At 39.0% G+C, this 12,413-nt stretch overlaps 1 protein-coding gene across 3 annotated transcripts in view; it reads right to left on the bottom strand.

The window, feature by feature from the left end:
- Positions 1-12,413, bottom strand: part of LOC105492154 (inositol 1,4,5-trisphosphate receptor type 2) — a 493,933-nt gene that overhangs the window by 210,283 nt on the left and 271,237 nt on the right. For all 3 annotated transcript variants that reach the window (XM_071072009.1, XM_011759132.3, XM_071072008.1), the window contains 2 exons: positions 8,750-8,892; positions 2,765-2,873 (listed from right to left, as the gene is read on the bottom strand). In XM_071072009.1, the coding sequence (XP_070928110.1) occupies positions 2,765-2,873; positions 8,750-8,892 (252 nt within the window). The remainder of the gene's footprint in view (positions 1-2,764; positions 2,874-8,749; positions 8,893-12,413) is intronic.

Below are 12,413 nucleotides of genomic sequence, written 5' to 3'. Positions count from 1 at the left end.
GGAAACTAGTAGAGCCACTATGAAAAACAGTACACAGACTTCTCAAAAAACGAAAAACAGAATTACCATTGGATTCAGCATTCCCACTACTGAGTGTCTATCCAAGGAAAAGAAATCATCATATCAAAGGGATACCTGCACTCGCCTGTTTACTGCAACATTATTCACCACAGCAAAGATATGGAATCAACCCACATGTCCCTCGACGGATGAATGGGTCAAGAAAATGTGATGGATATATATGCAATGGAATTTTATTCAGCCATAAAAAAATGAAATCAGGTTTTTCTTTCTTAAATGACTTCATTTCCCCCATCTTTACTATTTTCTTAGAAGTTTATCTGAATCTTTACCTATTTTGGATGTTATTCTGTTTTATATTCTGTCTTCCTATGTCTTAAAATTCGGAGCCATAAACCTGCTAGACAAAGTATACTAACCTTTCTTAACAGCAATGCAAAACATTTGTAAAACTTGGCTATGACCAAAGGAGTAAGAAGATGAGACAGAGAGGAAGGAGTTCCTATTTAAACTCTGGTTCTAGCTCTTGCTGTGTAACCTCAGTCAAATCACATCACCTCTCTGGGACTCTGTGGCATCATCTATAAAATAAGGAGCTTGGACTAAATATCCAGATACAGCCTAAAGTGTCCTAAAATAGCAGCATGAGGTATTTTGGTAATTCTATTGAGAAAGTAATCACTACTTGCTAGAACAATTGATAACTACTACCCAGTAGCTCTTCTACAAAGATAGCTGGCGGCATTGAGGCTTGATTGGATTTTTTGCAATCTGTGATTCCTGATGAAGCAAAGCTCAGGGCAGGAAAAGCCTGCGGTACCTTACAGGTACATTGAGTAGCACAGATTTCTGGAGGCTAATGGATGAAGACAGATGGGGGAGTAGAGAGGACAAATGGTGGGCCTGGAACACTGACGCTGTGCAGAGCCCCTGACGGTTTCTGAAGGGCTCTAGTGATCTCTTCCCTACACTATTATTAAGGGAGTCCACTAGCACAGGAATTGTACTCGTTCATGGCCCTTGGCAAGCTGTGTCATTCATCTCAGTATCACCAGTTCCCAGGCACAATAATCACCATTTAATAGTTTGCTTACAACATATGTGTTGGGTGACTGAATGAAGAACTTGCAATTAGCCTTTCTCATCTCAACTCTTCCATGAGGGCTGTGTGCTGGGGGTGTCCTTTACATCACGTCTTGCATAAATGGGGACCCTTGGAGTTAGGAAAACAGCGGCTCTGCCTCCGCCCAAGGGGGCAGTTCTGTCTCAGGAAATTGCACTCCTGGAATTTTCTCGACAGGAGATAATAAAAGCCTGAACTACTGGTAGCAGTGGGAATGGAAAGGAGAAAATAAGTGATTTATTTTAGAGTGGTTTGGGAGACACACAAAAATACTTTTGACTAGCCAAAGTAAAATCTTAACCTGATTTCTTTCCGATTTTCCTTTGGAGTGATTCATAAAAATCTGTTACATAAAAATGGAAGACTTGTCATGTATCTCCTGTTAAGTACAAGTCATTTTTATTGTGAACCTCATCCTCTGCCAGAAAAGTATATTGACCTCATTTTTCTACTTCAGAATCTGGTACTTCAGTCAATATCACACAATCTACAGCAATATTTTAAGAGAAAGACAACAGTAAGTCCCAAGGAATTCTCTTTATCATTTTTTAAATATAGAAGCGTGTTTTTGAGTCCTATCTTAGAGAAACATTTGCTAAAATTGCATTGACCACCTTTATTTTGATCACTTGTTTTCCAAATATAATTTAAGTGATGCAGAGAACTAATGCAAAGTAGAAGGCATTTTGATTGCTGAAACAAACATTGATTCACATGGAATATTTTGAAGCAATGCTCTTTCTATTAATATCTAAGTTTCCATTGCATTTTTTGGGAATGCACTTTAAAAAACCCAACCACTATAATCTTTCTGGAATTTAGCATATACATAAAGTAGTAAATAAAATCCTTCCAGTTGTAAAATATCAGATGATTAGTATTTACCGAAACAGACCAAAAAGTTATTGAGGAATGTGGTACAAATTTTGTTTAATAGCTAACATAAAAGTACAGATAGCTAGCAAAAAAAAATTCTCTAGATTTATATTTTCTATTTAAGTGTATCACCTCGGGTATTAAACATGCTGCTAGCTATCTCTTAATGAGCACCTGAGCTGTCATTTTTAATAACAGACTGACAATTATTATCTATAGGTTGATATTTCCCTGAAAATCATTTGTGAATCTCAAGTTAATATAGTTAAGAATAGAAACTGACTATTCCATTTACTAAAATAGTATTATTTTATAATACCTGGCAGAATATTATAAAAAATAACATGAATGTATATTCATAATAAAAAGTCAACATATGCCAAAATGCAGACATTCTCAATATGCAGCAGAACTTTACACAAAATCTAAATAATGCATTTCAGTTGCTCATTGTTTAAAAAGGTCATTTGGTCCACTAAAGCCGTAAGAGGAAAAAACACAGATCCAAGAATATAATAAAACAAAACAAATATCTAGGCCACTCTAATTTTGGTTATTTCCCAATTTAAAACAAGGCATGAGAGATGAATACCATAAAAATTCAAATCACATAATTCATCTAAGTACATGCACCATTAAAATACAATGCAAGTAAGTATGTAATAGCCTACTGTAATTCATAGGTTCCAGTATTGTGGAAATCCTACTTTATTTTTAAATAATGAATTTTTTTTAAAACAATACCTCTTCCACAAAGCTGTCTTTCTTCTCTAACATTTCTCGTAATGTCTGAAGAATTTTAATGCACAGTTTTTCTTCTTTCTCCATTAGTTTCTTTGTATGATTAATCAACCTTAAAGCAAAACATTAAACCTTTAGAAAGACAGTGATTTCTCTTCAAGCTATATACAAACATCAAAGGCTGTAGGGGAAAAAAATCACACCATTATTTGAGAATATGAAGTAAACCAGTTACATGTTTTCAAAAGTTTTAAGATTACACTTCAGCTTATAAATTTTGTATTACAACACATTATTTTTGTTTTACAGGTAGTATATCTCAGGGCTTCTCAAACTTACTCAGGTGGCATTCTTTTAGTGGGATACAATACTCTGAGAAACAATGAAATACTAATATTATCACCCCAATATATGAACCAAAACAAATGTATTAGTACAGAAATATAAATATTTATATGTTACATTTTATTATGTTATGTTACACTATATTATTTTTATGTACTGTATTACATTAAGCATACAGTAGCAGTGGCTGTATACAACTCTGCAATCTTAATATAACAGGCTGCTTTCCAGTTTCCATTCATAATAATATGCTATTTTTCACTGCCAGGGTTTGGTAGAAACAAGCAGTTTTTTTATTAAAAGCAAAAAACAAAACAAAAAAAGTGACATCAAGACAATCTATCCATTTACCAGCTTTGGTGTAATTTGGGCAAAAACTCCCATCATTTTAATCAAGTTGTACACTATGCACTGGTGCTCTGTTAGAAGAGTTTCAGGATCACCATCCCCAAGAACTTAAAAGCAAATAAATTTTCATTATCAGAATTGAGCTTATATAGCTATATATATAGCATATATAGCTCATGTTGTTAAAAAGCTGATCCTCAAAATGACCCTGTGAGATGTCTTCCTCAAATGATCCAATTTCAGTGACATAACATGAGTACTGTGGGACATAACCCTGGGGAAAAAGTGAACTTTCACTGGTTAATGGCTAGCAAGTGCTTATCAGGTGTCAGGGTCAAGTGTAAGGACAGCCCAGGGACTCTCCTAATTTATCCTCACACCAAGCCCATGAGACAGGTTCAGACTAATTTTGCTCATGACATAACAGAGGCCCAGGGAGATACAGCAACTTACCTCTGGTTACATAAATTGTTAAGTGGCGAGACCCGCAAATGCACTCAGGTCCATCTGACCTCAGAGCCCAAATTCTTAAGAACAACTCTGTGGTGACAGGACTCAGGTCATTGATCTCCCGAGTCTCAGGGGTCTTGTGCAGAGTCCCCACACATGCTAGGCTGCACACAGCCCCCTGAATGAGCAAGTGCCACAACAGAGGCATTGGCAAATGCTGTGAACCACACATGAAACCACTTCATTCTGCTGGGGGTAGTTACCTAGGGCTGATCAAAGAAGGTTTCAGCGAAGAGATAGCATGCAACTAACGAAGATGTCACCTGTCAAGGAAAGCTCGGGAGAGAAGACATCCCTGCAAAGGGAATGGTATGAACACAGGGCAGAAGCAGAAACCTGGCCGGCATGTCCAGGAAATGAGAAGCATGCCAATTGCCCGCTGACACTTAAAGACCTGGAAAAGGAAAGTGTAAGAGATGTGGTTTGGAAAGAAGGGACTGGAATATTAACCTCAAGAGTCTTGAATGTTTTCTAGAGAAAATAGGGAACCACTGTTCTAAAGGACCTAAATGCCTCTTCCCACTGTGAGAAAGAGACCAACGAGGGCAGCAGGAAAGATGAAGCAGAGGAGACGGAGCAAGGCAAGAGAGCCGTGGCAGAGGTCGGGTGAGGACATAGGAAGCAACAGAGAAGACCCACAGCAGAGACTTGTAAATGATGACATGTGGGAAGTGGAAGAGGAAGCAGGGCAGATCAGAGGCCCCTGAAATGTAGAGACTAGGCTAATATGTGGATGGTGATCAGTTTTTTTTCAATTTTTAAAATTTGTTTAATGAGACAGGGTCTCTGTCACCCAGGCTGAAGTGCAGTGATGTGATCATAGCTCATTGCAGCCTAGACCTCCTAGGCTCAAGCTATCCTCCCACCTCAGCCTCCTGAGTAGCTGGGACCGCAGGTATAGCCACCATGCCTGGCTAATTTTTTTTACTTTTTGCAGAGATAGGGTCTTGCTTTGTGGCCCAGGCTGGTTTCAAACTCAAGGGATCCCCCTGCTTCAGCCTCCCAAAGTGTTGGGATTAGAAGTGTGAGCCACCACACCCAGCCCAATGGTGACACTTTAAAATGACACTGTTCCATGGTGAAGAAGTAGCAAACACACAATGAAAGTAACACCGATGTCCTTTTAGACATGTTGAGTCTAGGTCAGGCCTAGCAGGCAGAAGAATTTCAAAAGTTCTCCTGGCAAGGAAAATGAAGCCTGCCTTTCTAAAACTTCTACTATTTAATTCTTTCTTTCACACAATAGTCTTTTTCTAATTTTTAATTTTTGTGGATACATAGTAGGTATATACATTCACATAATAGTCTTTAAATATGTGAAAACAGTTTTGGTGGACACAAAAAATTTCTTTTGATTTTGTTTTTTGCTCTCTCAGGCTAAGTATTTCCATTTTCTTTAACTCTTCCTTAGATAAAGGATTTAATTCATTAACCATATTGAAAATAACCATAAGGTTGAATGACCACTTGCTACAGATTTATAAAAGGTATTCACATAGTGTTTGGTTGAGTTAGGTCGGTGACTTTCAAATATTATTTCCATCTATATTTCACAAAACCACCCAGTAAAGAAGTACCTGTGTGGGAGTGTGTGTGTAAACTCACACTAATGTCACCCTCACTATGAGATGCACTCTGATAATTTGTATCTTCTCTAATTCATTTTTTAAATTTGCTGGTTGCCTCCACCTAAGTCAGTTTAAAACTCTATAAATGGAGCACACCCCACAGTTTGAAAAACACTGAGATTCTCTTTCACAAGGAAGGAGTAGGTGTTGATTTGAATGGACTCTAATCAGCTGTCTTAAAGGTTAACAGTGTCATTGACCTATTCTCTTCTCTTTCACTCTATGTGTTAAGTAGACCCCTGTCCTGGAGTCTATCCTCATATTCTCCTCCAGACTCATCTGAGTCAAAAGATTCCAAGAATTAGATTCATTAGAGAAAGTAGGAAGCCCTACTTAGCGCTTGCCCCTAAATTTATATTCTCCAGCTAAGCTTTACCAGGATAGTATGCACAGCAATACAAGACCCCGGTAGCCAGGCACGGTGGCTCACGCCTGTAATCCCAACACTTTGGGAGGCCGAGGCAGGCGGATCACAAGGTCAGGAGATAGAGACCATCCTGGCTAACACAGTGAAACCCCATCTATAAAAAAACACAAAAAATTAGCTGGGTGTGGTGGCGGGTGCCTGTAGTCCCAGCTACTCAGGAGGCTGAGGCAGAAGATTGGCATGAACCTGGGAGGTGGAGCTTGCAGTGAGCCAAGATTGCACCACTGTACTCCAGCCTAGGTGACAGAGCAAGACTCCATCTCAAAAAATAAAAATAAAAATAAAAAAAAAAGAAGACCCCTGGCTATTCATAAAGTCAGATTCTAATTTTGTAAGATATTCTTACAAAGGAAACCCTTGGTTTTTTCACAGAGTTGGGGAAGGAGTAGGGTGAGCACTAAGGCAGAAAATAGACACTCCTGAGGCTCTGGCTGTAATACAATTGCAATAGCACAAAAATCTCTTCTAGAATCACTCATGTAAACACAACATCATTTTCCTTCATGTGGGTGTAGGATCTGCAATGTATTCCTATTATCATATCACTTCTGCTTCTCTCCTTTCAGGTTACCTAATGGTGTCACAGGCTTGTCTCCATCTGCAGCACAGCTCAATATTTACTTGACATCATGAGTTACTTCCTATCACTTTCTCATAGACCAATATCTCCAAGTCCTAGACCAGTGCTGTCTAACAGAACTCTCTGCAATAATACACATGTTCCATATTTGTGCTGCCAAATTTGGTAGCCATTAGCCACATGTGGCTACTGAGCGCTTGAAATGTTGCAAACATGACTGAGGAAGTGGATTTTTATTTCATTTTAATTCATTTAAACAATAACTTAAATAACCATGTGTGGCTAGTAGCTACCATATTGGCACCCCAGTTCTCGACAAGGAGTCAGGAAACCTAAAGGATCAGATAGTAAATATTTTAGGCTTTGTGGGGTACACAGTCTCTGTGGCAACTAGCTGATTCTGCCATAGTGGCATGAAAGCAGCCACAGACAATCCAGAAATGAATGAGCACCACTGTGTTTCAGTAAAACTTTATTTACAGAAATGAGTAGCAGGACCAATTTAGCCTGAGGGCCAGAGCTTGCCAACCCCTGTTCCAGGCTGTCACAACTCGGGGATATAGCTATTGTATTACATTAATTTACTGAACTTAACAGGTTTATCGCCTAATTTTTAACCCATATTCCATATATTGACATATATTCATAGGAGGTGAAGGGCATTTATCAAAGATCCTATTATCTTTCCTTTTTTTTTTTTTCATTTAGTTCTTATGTTTAGATCTGTAATGGGTACAGGTGCAGAGTTCTCACATGCATATATGTGTAGTGGTGAAGTCTGGGCTTTCAACGTACCCATCATCTGAATAGTGAACTGTGCTCAACACCCTATTTTTATAGTGAATTACTAGGCAATACCTCCACTTACAATTTTCTTTCTAATGTTCTCAGCAGTCATCCGTTGTACACTTGGAGCCTCTTCACTTTAAAATCCTTACTCGCAAGACTGGCAGGTGTCCGGACAAATACATTCTTCCCAATCTCCCTAAGACACGATGAGTCTAAAGTCAAAAATACCTGATTCTGGCCATAGTATAAAAACCCCACCTATTCTTCAACATGATCCCTGTAGTCAGTTTTTCTCATCCCATGCCTTGTTTTCACTCCCAAGGTCCCACCTTAAATGGTGAAAGAAAGGAACACACTTCTTGTGTGCCCTAGTCCTTCAAGCTCTGCCTCGATACATCACAGACGATAGAAGAGGTTTCCAGATCTCTTTCAGCAATACCCTCTACCATACAGGAATTAGCTGGGATGGGTCATGGTCAAGGGGCTTGGCAAGCTCATCTCACTGACTCTCCATCCAGGTACTCCTCCCAGGAAGACCAAGCACCCTCTTTCTGACTGGTCATCCAGGGTCTACATGTGACGACCTGCAGATCTCCCTCAATAACGTGCCCTCCACATAAAGACAAGTCTCTTCTTTCTGGAGCTAGTTATGCTTTTTCTCACAACTGCTTCTCCTTGTGCACATCTCCCTTGAGAATTTTTCACTTACCATTAAGATGAAGATTCTCTAGGGTAAACATATCAGCTATAATAGATCTGCAATACCACAAACGCTGAGAAACATCAGTAAACGACAGAGCTGCAGATGAGGATCATCCAGGCAGCATGGCCACGTGCTGGGTCTGAGTCTTACTAACCCTGCACCTGAAGCACACCTGGTCCTCAGCAATCTCCTCTCTGAATCAGGCTGACCTCTCAGTCTCTGGGTGTTTATGCAGATTAGATAAAATAATAGTTAAAAACATATGACAGTATTAAGACCTCAATAAATGCTAGCTCCTTTTCCTTTCTCCCTATGTTAATGAAAATAAGTGACTTTAAACAAGAATTTTTTAAAAGGTCACAAAATATAATTATGGAAAGGAATTAGGACCAAAATATTATTTTGCATGATCCTTTGTGCCCCATAATGACACACTTTATTTTCAGTAAATTTAGTAAAATATGATAACTTGACCTTCACCAAAATAAAATTTCAAGTGACTCAATTTAATTATTCTGGCAGTATATTTTAACATGGATTTTAGACCTTTCACATACTTTGTGGACTGTCATTTTATATCAGTGAAGTGTAAAGCGGCAATGTTAGAGGCCATCTCAGTTTGACGACACTAGCAGAATCTCAGATTGGATCCACTTACTTTGACATGAAAGCGCCACATCTTATTCTTGCATCGCTTCCCTCAGGGAACAGCAGCTCTGGACTGTACAATACATCAACCAACACTGAGAATTCAGCCTGCATCATTGGGCTGAACTGGTGCTCCAAGGAGGCCACTACATCCTAGGGAATGAAACACAGGAGAACCCACGTGAAGGCCTAAGTAAGATTTCATCTTTCGAAGATAAGACAAGCCTAAGAATACTAATGGGAATTTTATAGATTACCCCCTCTATTTCCATAGCACCACATGTCTGTACCATGATTATAGTCTGGTTTTATGTATGAATACTGCCTGAGTCTCTATTTGTGCGTGTGTGTGTGTGTGTGTGTATGCATGTGTGTGTGTCATTTACAAGATAAGGGAGGGACAGGTAGTTATTTCTAAGGATATACACCTATAAGAGGAAAAGTCAGTTAGGCCACTGTATGTGCCCTGCAGTGCCTAGGATTATAATGGAAACATGACAGGTACTCATTACATTGCAATAAATTAGGGGCATACCCAGGGAACAGCTTAAAAAAAAAAAAAAGATTTCCAGCCAGGTGCAGTGCCTCATGCATGTAATCCCAGTACTTTGGGAGGCCAAGGCAGGTGGATTGCATGAGGCCAGGATTTGGGGACCAGCCTGGTCAACACGGTGAAACCCTGTCTCTACTAAAAATACAAAAATCAGCTGGGCTTGGTGATGTGCGCCTGTGGTCCCAGCTACTCAGGAGGCTAAGGTGGGAGAATCATCTGAGCCTAGGAGGTGGAGGTTGCAGTGACCCAAGATAGCGCCATTGCACTCCAGCCTGGGTGACAGAGCGAAACCCTATCTCAAATTAAATAAATAAATAAATAAATAAATAAATAAATTCCCATGGGTCATTGGTTATTCAAAACGAATCATTTCATCCAATGGGGAAACTCACTGAAATATTATTTGAAGCAATATTAGTACTATACATGGATTCAATGACATTCAACAGAATTTCAAATTATATTTTTTGAGAGACCCTATTGGTCACTTACCCAACAGCCTTTCTTTACCCTCTTCCTTGCTACCAGAATCTCAACATCATTTCTGAGTCAAGCAACAATATTCTCAGGGGATGAGCCCCCTCAGCTTACGGTCGAGGTTGATTACTCTAAGGCAGGCATGGTTATCCCATTTCCACCTCTAGCAAGCTGTCTAGGCATGATTTTGTGACACAGTCCCAGTCAATGAGACATCAGGTGAAGTCAGCTGAGAGAGTGGGGTACGTGTTGCGGGTGGGGAGGTTCTTTCATAACCACCTACTGCTCTCAAGGCAGCTTGAGGGTGTGAATCCAAAATCTAAGACAGCCCTCATGTTACCCTGGGAGACCAGCATTAAGCTGAATGCCTACAGACCTTTGGTTTTAGGGGCCCAGGTCTACAATTAGCAAACTCAAGGAGAACCACAGTTCCAGGTTTCTTGCTATGTTAAATGATATGGTCTTTATTATTTAAGTCACTTTTAGTTGAATGCTGTGTTAATTAAAGCTGAAAGCATCTTAACTGATATGTTTCTAAAATGAACCACAGGTAATTATAATTTCCCAAACATTCTTTAATGGTTAAAGCACCCCCATTTTATTTTTAAACTATGTTAGAAGAAAAAAAAAAAACTTCTTACATAAAAGAACAATTTATTCACCCATAGCTATGGTGTATTTTTATTAAGCAGAACATTGCCAATTGCTTATTGTCACTCTTAGCTACAGAAGCACAGATGGGGATGTCACCCTCTTGATTTCTTATGAATTATGTTAATTCGTGTTTTAACTCTTTCTCTTTCTGCAAAAGTGATTATTTCTACTTCAACCACTCTAAATAAGCTTTCTGAGAAATGTCTGAAAACAATTAAAAGAGACTAAAGGGAAATAGCATAAAGGGGAAAACTAGATATTATATAAAAGTGGGGAGAGTATGTTTATCAAATATGACCATATTTAATTAAATGTCCCTGTTGTTTAGATTACCTCTTCTTTGTTTCATCTACTAAAGAAATAGTGCTCAGGCTGCTATGATATGAATTCTGTCTTTAACTCTAATTTTGGTCATGAGGCAACTATGCAACCTCCCTAGGTCATTGTTTCCCCATGTGAAAGCTTAGGATGATACTAACAATCACATAAGCTTGCTGCAAGGATTAAAGGTAAGTGCATAGAACATCCTCTAACACACACTAGCCACTTATTCCCTATAAATACTAGTAATCTTTACTACTGAGCACGAGTTAGCTGTGATCATCACCCAAACTCGGTGGTTTACTTGCTTGTCTTCATCTTAATCACTGCTAAGCATTTTACACACTGGTTTCTGCTCTTTGAAACACTTTCTGCTCTTGACGTCTATGACATCACACTTTATTTTCCACCTATGTCCTTACTATTTCTTCATCAACTCCTGATAGCTCCTGCTCCTTTTCTCTTTGATATCTACACTTTCTTCTGAAAAATCTCGTCCAATTCTATGGTTTTAATATCATCTATATGTTGGAACTCCCACATTTATATTTCCAGCATGGACATCTTTCCACTTCAGACTCATATATCAAACAGCCAAGTTGACACACTCAGGTACCTAAATAGGCATCTCAACTTTAAAATTCCCCAAATAGAACTGCTAATTTCAACTCAGCCCCAACCTCTTTCTCTCCCATTACTTCCTATCTTAGTAAATAACACAACCATATCATATCAAAACCAGAGTCATCCTTGATTCTTCTTTTCATTATCCTACAACACATCAATCGATTCCTCCACCAAGTTCTATTAGTTCTACAACTAAATATACACAAAATTAATACACTTCTCTGCATTACTATTGCAACCTCCTTAAGCCAAGCTACCATCACCTTTTGCCTGAATTAATGCAAAGCTACATAACTAGATACACTGCTTCCATGTCTGGATCTTAGAAATATGCTTAGAATTCACAGTGATCTTTTAAAAAGTAAACCAAGTCAGCCCCTCCTCTGCTGAAAATCTTCAATGACTTGTCATCACACATAGAATACAATTAAAATGCCTTAATATGCGCCTTAATCTGTTCAGGCTGCTATAACAAAATACCATAAACTGAGTAGCTTATAAGCAACAGAAATCATTTCTTGTAGTTCTGGAGGCTGGGAAGTCCAAGATCAGGCACCAGCAGATTTGTTGTCTAGTGAGGATGCACTTTCTGGTTCATAGACGGTGCCACTCTTGCTGTGTCCTCACATGGTGGAAGGGCTGAATGAGTTTGCATGGGCTTATTTTATAGGGACTCTAATCTCAACTCCCAGAAGACCTTACCTCCTAATACTATCACCATGGGGGTCAGAATTTCAGCATATGAATTTGGGGTGGGGGAGGACACAAACACTCAGGGCACAGCCACAGCACCATACAAGTCTCTACATGATTTGGCCCCTTATCTCATAATATTTTCTTCCTTTACTCACTAAACTCCTGCCCCAATGGGCTTTTCTTGGATCTTCAAACCCATCAGCCTCACTCCTGCCTAAGCACCTTTGCATTTCCTATTTCCTTCCCATAAAACTATCTGAACTCAAATCTTGGAATAGATTATTCATCTTCATTATTCAGGTGTCAACAAAACTGTTATCCTGGTAGAAATGAACTTCACAATTAC

Source organism: Macaca nemestrina, chromosome 10 (assembly GCF_043159975.1).
Source record: "Macaca nemestrina isolate mMacNem1 chromosome 10, mMacNem.hap1, whole genome shotgun sequence".
NCBI classification, from domain to species: Eukaryota; Metazoa; Chordata; class Mammalia; order Primates; family Cercopithecidae; genus Macaca; species Macaca nemestrina.
Note: the sequence above shows the minus strand (reverse complement) of the source record. Positions and strands in the feature narration are given on the sequence as shown.